At 37.3% G+C, this 12,070-nt stretch overlaps 1 protein-coding gene across 3 annotated transcripts in view; it reads left to right on the forward strand.

Moving 5' to 3' along the window:
• Nucleotides 1–12,070, forward strand: part of epha6 (eph receptor A6) — a 155,398-nt gene that overhangs the window by 107,865 nt on the left and 35,463 nt on the right. For all 3 annotated transcript variants that reach the window (XM_084392953.1, XM_084392954.1, XM_084392955.1), the window contains exon 4: nt 10,473–10,628. In XM_084392953.1, coding sequence (XP_084249079.1) covers nt 10,473–10,628 — 156 coding nt within the window. The remainder of the gene's footprint in view (nt 1–10,472; nt 10,629–12,070) is intronic.

Genomic DNA, 12,070 nt, shown 5'->3' on the forward strand with positions numbered 1-12,070 from the left:
AACAATAGGCGATAAGCCTATGCGCATTTTGTAATCTTTCTAATGGGCTATTTTGACGAAGACAGACAAATCCGTTCACAATTATTTTTTTTACATTTCTTCCTTGAGTCATATTGAGTGTTTGCTAGTTGAATAGCCTGTTAAAATGAAGAAAGCAAGGTCAACCAGAAGACAATAAATGAAATTGATTGAAGATTGGACAATTGATGATTATTAAAGAGATAATATGTGTTGCGTAATTGAAAATGAATTTGCATTAAAAGAAACACAAGTCTAAGAACAGTATATGAATCTATGAACAGTATAGGCTATGACCAGGTTTAACTGGCAGGAGGTGCGGTCGGGATGGTTGAAACACTCGTTTCAACTGTCCCGACAGCGCCTCCTGTCATTTAAACCTCTTTTGCCCTTAAACTAAAAAACTCTGATAATGCACACTTAAGGGTGTGTTGCAGTACTAATACACCTGCCGTATTATCATTACAATAGCACATGAAACAATAAATTCAACTTGTCAGTCCAAAAAAAGTACCGCACGAAAGAATTCACTTACAGCACTCAAAACCAGCTTTGCGGCTTTAACTCCAAAATGGCACGACGTAAAGAAGAAATGTTTTCGCAGGTATGGTAGGCATTGCGTGCTGTACGTGCTAACGAAATTTGACGAAATTTGACTCACGTCATGTGAGTGGTTTTCAAGGAAATCTCAGTGTTTCATCCGTCCCGCATTTCAATCGTCCCGGCTCTCCCCTAACATTAACAAAGATTAATAAATGCTGTAAAAATAAGTTGCTCATTGTTCATGTTAGTTAATTCATTAACTAATGTTAACAAACAAGACCTGCTGGAAATACAATACAATCCAGTTGCTGGAAATTAAATCAAAAATTTTTTTAAATACATGGTGATCTACACAATGATATTGAAAACTAAAATAAAAATAAATAAAAAAATAATAATAATTTAAAAAGATGCAAACCTATATCAGGCCATTTTAACATTTGTGTAAAGTAATGGAAGCATTTTTAAAATGCATGCAAATTGCTATAGGGAATATAAATGTTCTTAGTTTTGCTCTGCAAAAATATTTCCTAGTAATTGTAAAGGTCTTGGTCTGTTTTGGTTTCCTTTTCATTCTGTTCCTGTGCTGCTTTTCATGAGTTCTGTTTGCTAGTTATTTTATTTTGTACGTTCCATAAATGAACTCTGGCCACCACATGTGAAGCCGATGATGATTTATTAACAGAGCTTGTGTCGCAAACACGACACGTCACATAGCTCTTGTGTGTTCCTAGCACATTCACACTGAAGGGACAAGGACGTTCTTAAAAAGCCCAACACTTTTAGAGAGCAGCATATTAGAATACACAAATCATATTGCACTTCTGTACGGATCATTTATCACATTTATCTCCTATCAAAAGAAATAAACATACTTAACAATGAACAATGCTATAGGGTATGACATTATCTTGATAGAACTATGATAGAATGACTTCTGTTATAACAATTTATCCATTGCAGTGAATAACTGAACGATAACAGATCTCACAGTGATCTCTGTATGAATGAGGAAAAAACATTGACAAGAAAATGATACTGACAAAATGGAAAATACCATAATAAACACATTTAACAGGCATTCAAAATAAGAACCAAAGTGTCAATTAAATCAGTGCCAAAAAGCTCACTGTTCATACCATGGATTCGGCTTACAGATGCGACCTGGCCGTGTTCTGTAAGGTGCGTAACTGACCTTAGTGGGGGACTACTTTGTGTGGATTCTGGTTGTGGATGGAGAGTTTGTGGTGTGTGATATTGAGAGATCAAAGTCCTTTGTATGTGTAGTGGTGTTTTGAGAGCCAATGTTCTCGGGGTTAAGCCATGATGGAGGGGGCTCTGCAACAGGAAGGATGTGGCATCGGTTCCTCCTGTATATTCTCCCATTGCATTGGATAGTGTATGACCGAGACTCCTTGTTCACCTCCTTTAGCCCCTGTTTACACCTGGTATTAAGATGTGTTTTGGTTGATCAGATCGCAAAGTAGATGAGGGAGACACATGAGTTCTGTTTACTAGTTAGTTTCTATAGTTTCTGATTTCACCTTGTTATCTCTGTGTATTTATACCCTTAGTTCTAGTATCTTACCCTCTAGTATCCTGTGTTCTCTTGCTTTCCTTGATGAAATACTGTTATTTCCCTCTTCGTCGTGCACTACTACAGCCACCGTTATAGTAATCATGAATTAATAAAAAGTTGTGTAAATGTATTTCTAAGTGTCGAACCATATTTTCCAAAAACACTCAGCAATGTCTATTTTTCATCATGGATTGATCCTTTTTTACTTGATAGACAATCCACACATTAATGCATTATAGATTAATAACTTTGGCATCAGTACAAAAAGAGATTCATAACTCAAATTACAGACAGTACTCAAAGCAATAATAAACATGGGTTGCACAACAGATAATTGGATTCTATTTCTAATTTATTTTAATATATTATGCAAGTTGTGATGTTACTTGTCAACCGTAAACAACCTGCTGTTATACTGTATCTATGGGATGCAGTGTGGCATGATATGCCAACATGTATTTGCTCCCTTTAAAATCAAGTTTTGTCTACACTTTTTGCTAATGTTTTGTGTTTATGCTTTTTTTTTATTATTATTATTATTTCTTTATTATTTTAATTTATTTTTAATTTAGTATTTTTAATTATTTATTATTACTGCTGATTATTACTTTTTTTGCTGCAGACATGCTATGGAATAAATGTTATTTGTACTGTAGCATAATCTCTACCGTTTGACACATAACTCTATTATGTTATAGGTCTATGGGCCCTATTTTAACGATCTGAAACGCAAGTATCAAGCGCGAAACGCAAGTAACTTTGTGGGCGGGTCTTGGGCGCTGTTGCTATTTTCCCGGCGGGACAAATGACTTTTGCGCCCGACGCAAATCTAAAATGGGTTGGTCTGAAGTAGCTTCGTTATTCATAGGTGTGGTTTGGGCGTAACGTGAAATAAACCAATCAGAACGTCATCTCGCATTCCCTTTAAGAGCAGGCGCGCTTGTTCTATAGCGGATTCCTATTATAACGGCAGATTTGCCAGGCGCACGACAGGAGCGGTTCACAGCCGAGGAGACCGACGTTCTCGTCAGGGCCGTAAAACACAGAGAAGTGACGTTGGGGATGGAGAAACACACCCAAATTAACTTCGGTTAAACAGGCGTATGATAATTTGGGTAAATGTGTAAGCTAGATGTATGCTTTTATAATAAATTGTGTATCTATCTATCTATCTATCTATCTATCTATCTATCTATCTATCTATCTATCTATCTATCGTAATAATGTATGATTTGCAAAAATGAAAACTGCTGCTTCTGTGTAGATGAGAGAATCGAAGTGTATGCACGTTGTGCACACGCTACATTGATTATGGCCAAGCATGCGCCCTTAAAATAGCATATAATAACATGCGCAACGCGCCACTGACTTTAAACTAGGTTTTTCCTGGTCAGTGGTGGAATTGTTTTCTAAACTTGAAAAATAGCACCAGGAAACGTTTGCGCCGGAACACGCCTCCTCTTTGGGCTGAACCGCCCCGGGGAGCGCAAGTGTATTTCTTAGTTAACCGACGTGCGTCTGTGGAGGGAAAAGTCCGCTGTGCGCGGGTGCAAAATAGGAATGACACATGCGTCGGTGTACAAAGTCAATTGCGCTGGGTGCAAGATAGGGCCCTATATATCATTCCACCCTATGGTACTACTGAGTAAACTGTTTGCAGTCATATAGCCCCCCTGGAGCAACCCAGGGTTAAGTGTCTTCCTCAGTAGCACATGTTGATAGAGAAAGATTGCTATATCAACAACTCCACAGTAACATTTCATATAGAACCAAAACTGCAACTGCTGCATTAGCAGCCAGTTAAATGTACATCAAATTGACACAGATAAATGGAAAGCAGAATTCCTCTTCCGCTCAATAAGGGCTATTGCTCCGCATAAGGCAGAAAATACACACGCTTCTTCCCTCGCAGAGGTAGAAAATCACATTCATAACATTTAAATACCAACCGGAGATTAAAAATGAATCATTTGTCCTAAAACTCAATGCTTATAATTCTTTGTTCAATATTCGCTTCGGGCAGCGAGTCGGAGGACGGCAGCACATTTAGCAGTCTATTATAGACTGCCTTTCCAAATTGAATAATGACTCTTAATACTCTACGTTTTGTAAAACTGTCATGTGAGGAAGCATTGAGTATATTCCAGCAATCTGTCACTCTACCCTTTGTTTGCCAACTGCTAACTGACAGTTATGATTAGCATTCAGGAAGACCATTCAGTAGGATTTGTATATCTAAATGCTGAGGGTGGGGAATAACACAAATTAGTGGAATCAGCAGGATCCGGGGCTGCCCGAAATGGACCTCTGATTGAATTTTTCTTTTTTTTTTGCTATCAAAGCTCTCCGATTTGTTTTCCGTCACACACCAAAGCTATTATTTTCAGCTTTTTTTGTGTATTAAGTAATTGTGCTATCATGGGTCTATTTCCTCCACTGGGGACTGACATACTGCTGGAGGCAATCTCCATTGCCTATTTCCATACCCAGATAGACTGTCAACAGAGAGTACAGAAATACAGAGAGGGAGGTGGGCGGATGGAGGGACAAAGAGAGAGAATGAAGGAAAGAGATAAAGGGACCAAGAAAAGGCAAGAGAGAGAGAAAGAAAAGAGAGATGATGAGGCCTAGACTGCATTGCACCGTCAGGTCACTAGCTCTGAGAACATTCATTAAAGGCGAATGAGAATTTTAAACCGAATACCAAATCATAATTACATTTTTTACCAGCAGTCCCCTGTGCTAAAGATGAAATTGTTTACCTGTGGGACTACATCTCTTCCTCTCTCTCTCTCTCTCCCCTAAAATTCTTTCTCTTAGTTCCCGTGTCCTCCTACCCTTACACCTCATACACACAAACACAGCGGCGCTGGAAAATGCCCCAAAACTGTCATCGAAAAGGAGAAAAAGAGACACAGAGAAAAGACGAAGAGAGAAGAGGAGAGAAAGAATCTCTAGAACTATATCTTCCACACAGACACTCTCTTGTCTTCCTGTCATAAAGGTCTTGTCCTCGGGGGCAAGAAAAGTGCCGTTGAGATGTGATGATTGCTGGGGGAGAGAGAGAGAGCGACTTACTCTCTACGCTGTCTGTCATTGTAACAATTCAGACACACTCAGAATAATAAAACCCTTCACTTTCTTTCAAATGGACCACCTAAACCTCCTCGATGTTGTTATTATGCACTACATAACCATTAGGCAAAACCTGAACTGTAGGTCAGGCAACCGAACAACTTTCCTGAGGTTCGTTCCCAAAGCCACGGCCATTTTCTAGAAAAGTTTAAAGCGTGGCTGCAGGGAATTGGATCAATTTTCTAAATTACTGTCTCCTGTTCATCTCCCTGCTGTTCTAACTCCCTGCTCAGACAGTATGTCAGCTGATACTCAATACATGTCTGTCTGAGGGGGAAATATATATATTCATATTGACATAGCCATTACGGAGTCCATTAACTGGCACTGAGGGTTGTATTTAATTGGCTTTTTAGAAGGTATTGGCTTGCTTTGAGGTGAAAGTAGCAGAAACTACTGTATAGTAGTTAAAGCTCTGTATTTTCTACAGCCCAAGAGGCGTAATCAACAGGCATAGTTCAAATGACTCTGTACGCAATTGGATAGTCCTTCAACCAGACCAGAGATCCAGGTGATGTACTTTGCTGAGCGATGCGAAAACTCCAGGCAGGAAACGTGTCAACAAACGTGTTGGTTTGTAGCATTGATCAGCGGTTTGCAGAAGCAGCAATGGCATCGAGCAATGTGAACAAAACATGAAAGTGAGTGGTATTTACACCCACTCAAGCGATTTGTTTGCTAAACTAAAGAAGCCATTGAGCATCATCGAGAGGTTAAAAGGAATTGGATTGACGGTTGTGCGAGAGCCAATAGCGCGCCAGGTGGATAAGTCAGTTTGTGATTGGTCCCCGCAGTAACGGACGCAGGATTGAAACATTTACAGGTTTCCAGCCTGAGCTGCAGGACGAAATCAAATCGCCTAAGTCTAAGAAACTACTGTTTTAGCACCTGAAATTCAGTGGAGACTGTGGTATATAAATGAGTCTTAATTGTTCCAAAAACAACAGAAATCATTTGAAAAAAAAAACCCAAATGAACTGTACTGAAAATGAAGCTTAATTAAAGGTGAATGTAGTATTGTTTTTATGTTTTTTCTTTTTGTTTTTTTTTTTTTTTTCCCAGTGCACCCATACCAATGTTATTTTCTCTCCCCCTGTGAAATTACAAGCTCCACAAAGAGCCACACCGGGAGTCATTTTACAATGTGAGCAAATTAAAATTGAACTAATTTCCTAGATCTAAACGACCACTTTGTTATCACGCCTGCCTCCAGCGCTGCCTCATCCTGCTTTGCATCCTTTGATATTGAGAGCTGAACCGTTCTGCAGCATGGCTGCCTGTGAATCCTCTGGGGAAAGGTAAATGCTGCAGAATCGTACCGTTCTTGGTATCACTGGTCTTCACTTCACTGAGGCAGATCTACTTCCTCTGTCGGCCTAATTAGAGCGGCTATGGGCCTTGTAAAAATGTCAATACTTGTGGTTCGGGTCAGATAGTAAAAGCATAAATAGCTGGAGCAATACTGGTAAATAATAAATAAATATAAATAGATGTTTCTTCAACTTTGGATTTTTATTTTTATTTTTTATTTTTTTTTGGATACTTATATCCCAGGGGTTGATTTATTTTTTTATGTTTTTTTTTTTAAGTTTGCAATATTATTATTCTCTTTTTGTTATATGTCTGTATATATGTCTGTATATATTTTATTATTTGACCATTGACCATTAAAAAAATAATTATAACATGTTTAAAAATGTTATAGTTAAAAAATGATTGCCCTACAGTTGTGGCATAATTTCCACCACATCAAATCATTTTTCCCATAAAATGTTTTTTTTTTTTTTCAAAAGTTACTATACCTATTTACCAAGAAGATAGTGTCAGTGGAGAGCATGCTTTAGATTACAAATTCAAGGTAAATATTACTTGTTAGAATTTTTTTTTTGTATTTTTTTTTTTTTTTTTTTTTTTGGCAAATTATGAAAAAAACGTATATTTTAGTTGTGTTTGTTTGGGATCATAAAAAGCTAGCTGTGAAATTAGCCTTAACAAGACAAAGGAGTCGGGCATTGTATTACAAAACGTCTAAACACAATACATTACTTGAGATGTGGTGGACAAGACACTGTTATGGAAATGTTTTTATGACTTATGAAAAAAAATCTCCTGTGACGTATGGAGAATGTGTTCTCACTGTCAGACATTATAGGGAACAAATGAAATGTTTAATTTCAGGGTTACAGGATTAGTTTAAAATTGAAAAAGCCAAACCAATTCAGGCTTTGTTTGTACCATGACGTTGATCATCAACTTTCTCTGTCAACTCAGGTTTTGATCCTGAATTCATGGAGCGCGTGCACATGAAAGTGTGACTTCAGTAGTGAACAGCCAATCACATGCCTTGAAACTTAACAAAACTGCAATTCACTTCTTGCAAGAGAATCAGCAACATTCATCTCTCTCTTCTGCCGAAGATAACGAGATGGAAGAATATGAAGTACATAAATACATTTACACAGCAAGAAGAAACTTGTGAAGTTAGTTTATATAGTTGATTATATTAGGCATACAGAGACTGGAATATGTAAGTTCACATTTAGTCATTTTTTGAAAAGCTTTATCTATTGATTCCAAATCTTATTTATATTGTATATTATTCATTTAACTAAATGCTTAAAAATAATTGTTAAACTAAAATTGTTCATGTCTAATGGATTAGGGATATAATAATAATATAAATAATGTATAAATCATATAAAATAATTATAATAAATAATTATTGCTAGACAATTTTGTCTTTAAAAATCTGTTACTATGGTGACCTTTAATTTGGAGCAAGATAATCTAGGGGAGTGGCTTTTTTTTTTTTACATCAGACATGTGTCACTTTGCTTACAGCTGATTGGTCCAATTTCGGTTTGAGATCTCTTACTCAGAACATAACCTGCCCCGGGGCAGGTTAGCTGTGGAGTGTAAGTTACTATGGCGATGAAAACCGCTCAAAGCTGAACCACTCTCAATCGTGCCTAAAACCAAGGGTTGGCACAAACTAAACTAGACTATACAATTAGCATTTCCAATGACTTTAATGAGCAAATCCTGAAAGAGCAAATCCCTTTTTTCTTTCCTTCCTTTATAAACATTCTCAGATCTGGATGGTGGCTAATTTGTTTGAGTACTTGTCGAATTTGTGCTTCCATAACATATGCTCTCCATTTCCGTAAAATAGAAGTTGACTTTGTTTACAACAGATCTAAATAAAAGTAAGAACAACCCATTAATGATTTATACATTGGAGTTGTTTTCCTTGCTAGGAACACTGCCAAACGCCTTTACCGATTTTAAAAGATGCTAACAGAGGTCCTGCGCACAGACCTTGTTTCTCTGCATCACAATAAGGACAAAAGGCTGCTGGGAAAGCTTCGAAGCTCTCTGGGAATGGCCCTGTTACTGGAGAAGGTGTCTGGAGTCAGAGAGAAACAGATCAATGCCTGTAATGTTGTGGCTGTAGAGAATTACTAACCTCTGAGGAGTAAATTTAAATAAAAGTAAAACTAGTGTGTGTGTGTGTGTGTGTGTGTGTGTGTGAGAGAGAGAGAGACTTCAGAAAGAGATCTGCTATCTTACATTTATGATGTGTGTAAGTATGTGTGCTTGTGTGTGTACCACTTAACTCAGTCTCGTCTGGCTGCTCTCCTGGGCCTTGGCGGGTCTTTTAGTGTGGAGTCTAAGTCCAAGACAGGGAGTGTTTAAGAACTGCTATGGTTTGGAGCATATAAAAGATCAAATGAGTTAGGCTGCACACTGGAGGGAGACAGAGGGAGAAGGAGAAGCTTTTAATGTCTCTCTTAAGATAGCAGTTCCATGGAGACAGACAGATTGAAAACATCACCTCACATTTTATCTGCCTCACGTGTCCATATTGTAATTGGTTGTATTTAGGGTTATTCATCTGCATGTGTATTTTGAGCATCAATTTAAAGTAATATAATATTTATATAAATAAAATATACAATATAATATTTCAGATAAAAAGACAATTAATTTCACATAGATGGAATGCTAAAATGTGACCCTACAACAAAACCAGTCATATGGGTCCATTTTTATAAATTGTGATACATCATCTGAAAGCTGAATAAATAAGCTTTCCATTGATGTATGGTTTGTTAGGATAGGACATATTTGGCCGAGATACAACTATTTGAAAATCTCGAATCTGAGGGTGTTGAGAAATCTTGAGAAATTCGCCTTTAAAGTTGTCCATTTGTGTTCGCGATTATGCTGCATTCACTCACATAAATAAATGTTTTATTTATTTATTTTTTATATACGGTAGGAAATTTACAAAATTTCTTCATGGAACATGATCTTTACTTAATATCCTAATGATTTTTGGCATAAAAGAAAAATCGATAATTTTGACCCATACAATGCATTGTTGGCTAATGCCACAAATATACCCGTGCGATTTGTGATTTGTGATTGTGAACCAAATATACCCGTGGTTTTGTGTGTCTTGTGTGAACATGATTGCAAAGCGTTGTTATACACCACCATTTAAAAGTTTGGAGTCTGTACGATTTTTGAAAGAAGTTTTTTTTTTTTTTTTACCAAGGCCTCATTTATTTGATCAAAAATACAATTAAACAGTAATATTGTGAAATATTTTTACCATTTAAAATGTCTGTTTTCAATTTTTATATATTTTAAAACGTAATTTATTACTGTGATGGCAAAGCTGAATTTTCAGCAGCCATTATCCCAGTCTTCTTCGTTCTAATATGTGAAGATTTGCATTTTTATTGAACATTTTTATTATTATCAATGTTAAAAATAGTTGTGCTGCTTTATATTTTTTGTGGAAACCATGATATTTATTTTTCACGGTTGATAAATATAATGTAATGTAAAATAAAAAAAAAGATATACTGTTAAAAATATTTAATTTGAAATGGAAATCATTTCTAACATTATAGATGTCTTTACTGTCACTTTTGATCAATTTCATTCATTGAGTAAGGGTATGGGGAGTGGGGAGTGGGGAGTGGGAGTGGGGGGGTGGGGGGGTGTATATACAGTATACAGCAAATATTGATAAATGCGAATAATTGTGATTCATTTGATTAAATAATTGGCAATTAATTTCAGTAAAATGTTTTTGATTGACAGCCCTAATCAGATATGTCTGTTTGTACTTTCATTAAACCCTGGAATGCACCACCTTAACTTTTCTCTTATGTTTTCCACACAGCCTGCAGACCTGGGTTCTACAAAGCCTTTGCAGGAAACATCAAATGTTCAAAGTGCCCTCCGCACAGTTCCAGCCACTCCGATGGTTCGCCACAGTGTCACTGCGAGAAGAGCTACTACAGATCCAGCAAGGACCCTCCCACCATGGCCTGTACACGTTAGTCAGCCCATTCTTATCGTTTTTTTTTTTTTACTACACATTTGAATTTCAAAAGTGGTTACAGCATTTTAAAAACACAGATAGTTTAAATAGACAAATAATATTTAAGAAATTTGACACAAGCAAGAGCATTCTTGTTATGAATATCAGTGAATGTACTGAATTTTGCAACAAGTAAAAAAAAATCTGCAGTCAAATGCTCCGAACAAACATGCAATCCTCCGACGCGATCAGGGATGTCGTTAATATAAACCATCCACTTGTTTCCGACACTGGGATCCTTCTGAAGTCTGTGCAGAGACACAAATGAACTGTTTAAACGGGATGTATCAAAGCAAGTATTCTTGCACTCTTTCATTTGTGCTGTTGTCGACAGACTCAAGCATGTCAGAAACTGAACTCGTACCTGTATACTGAAGCCAGTGTGGACAGCGTCAGTCATTATAATGGGCTGTATTTGCTTTTGTCGCGTTAACATCCAGTGTAGGAAAATGTCAGCCATTAAGCGACTGAATGCCAGTGGGCGGGTCCTATGGTGTGATGATCTATCCGTCGATGTCTTGCTTTGGAAGCAGCATATGTTTTCGCCTGTGTGACATCACAAATCCCACAATTCAAAACAAGCTGTTTTTGGAGCTTGATTAGATAAATGTTTTTTTTGTTATAATGAGGAGGATGTTTTAATGGTACAAATACCTTTTATATGTCAAAAGATCAAGGGAAATTTCTCATGTTATTTTCTATACCATCTATAACTGAGACACAGGATGACTCCAGCTGTGGTCGTATGAAATGAGAGAGAACAAGCCTGCGATGTGATACAAGATGGGTGAAAGTTTTCATGGCACCGGTTTCAGTTACCCAGAAGAGAAATAAATAGGGAAAATAAGATTTCAAAAAGGTAAAGATGAGTATCAGTGCAAAACAAGAAAGACACAGATCATGTCAGATCACTCTAATTATCTCATCATTCTCGTTCTCTTTTCTGTTTATTCTTCCTCTATTGTTTCTGATTCTATTGATCAGAATTTCTCTTATTTCAGTCTTCTGATTCATCATCCTCCTCTCATCCCCCCCTCCCCTCTCCTCCCCTCTACTCCCCTCCCCTCCCTCCCTCCCATCATAGTGCTTACTCGAATTATTCACCAAACTCAATCTTTTCCTCACCAGCAGCAATCTGCATTAAAAACAGGAGAGGAGGAATAATTGCTTCCTTGTTATTCACGAGTGGGTGCAATTATCATTAACTATGATAATCATGTCTAGGACATATTCTCATTATCATCATTAGCTGAGTCTGGGAAACAGAAGATAAACGCAGACTTCCCTCTACCTGGCTCTGAGCCGGGGTTCTATAGGAAACAGAACCAGGGTACTAGAGCAGAGACATTTGTATATCAGCTAAACCAGAGGGAGGGTGGGAAAGAGAGATGACAAAA

Source organism: Rutilus rutilus, assembly GCF_951802725.1.
Source record: "Rutilus rutilus genome assembly, chromosome: 2".
Taxonomy (NCBI): domain Eukaryota; kingdom Metazoa; phylum Chordata; class Actinopteri; order Cypriniformes; family Leuciscidae; genus Rutilus; species Rutilus rutilus.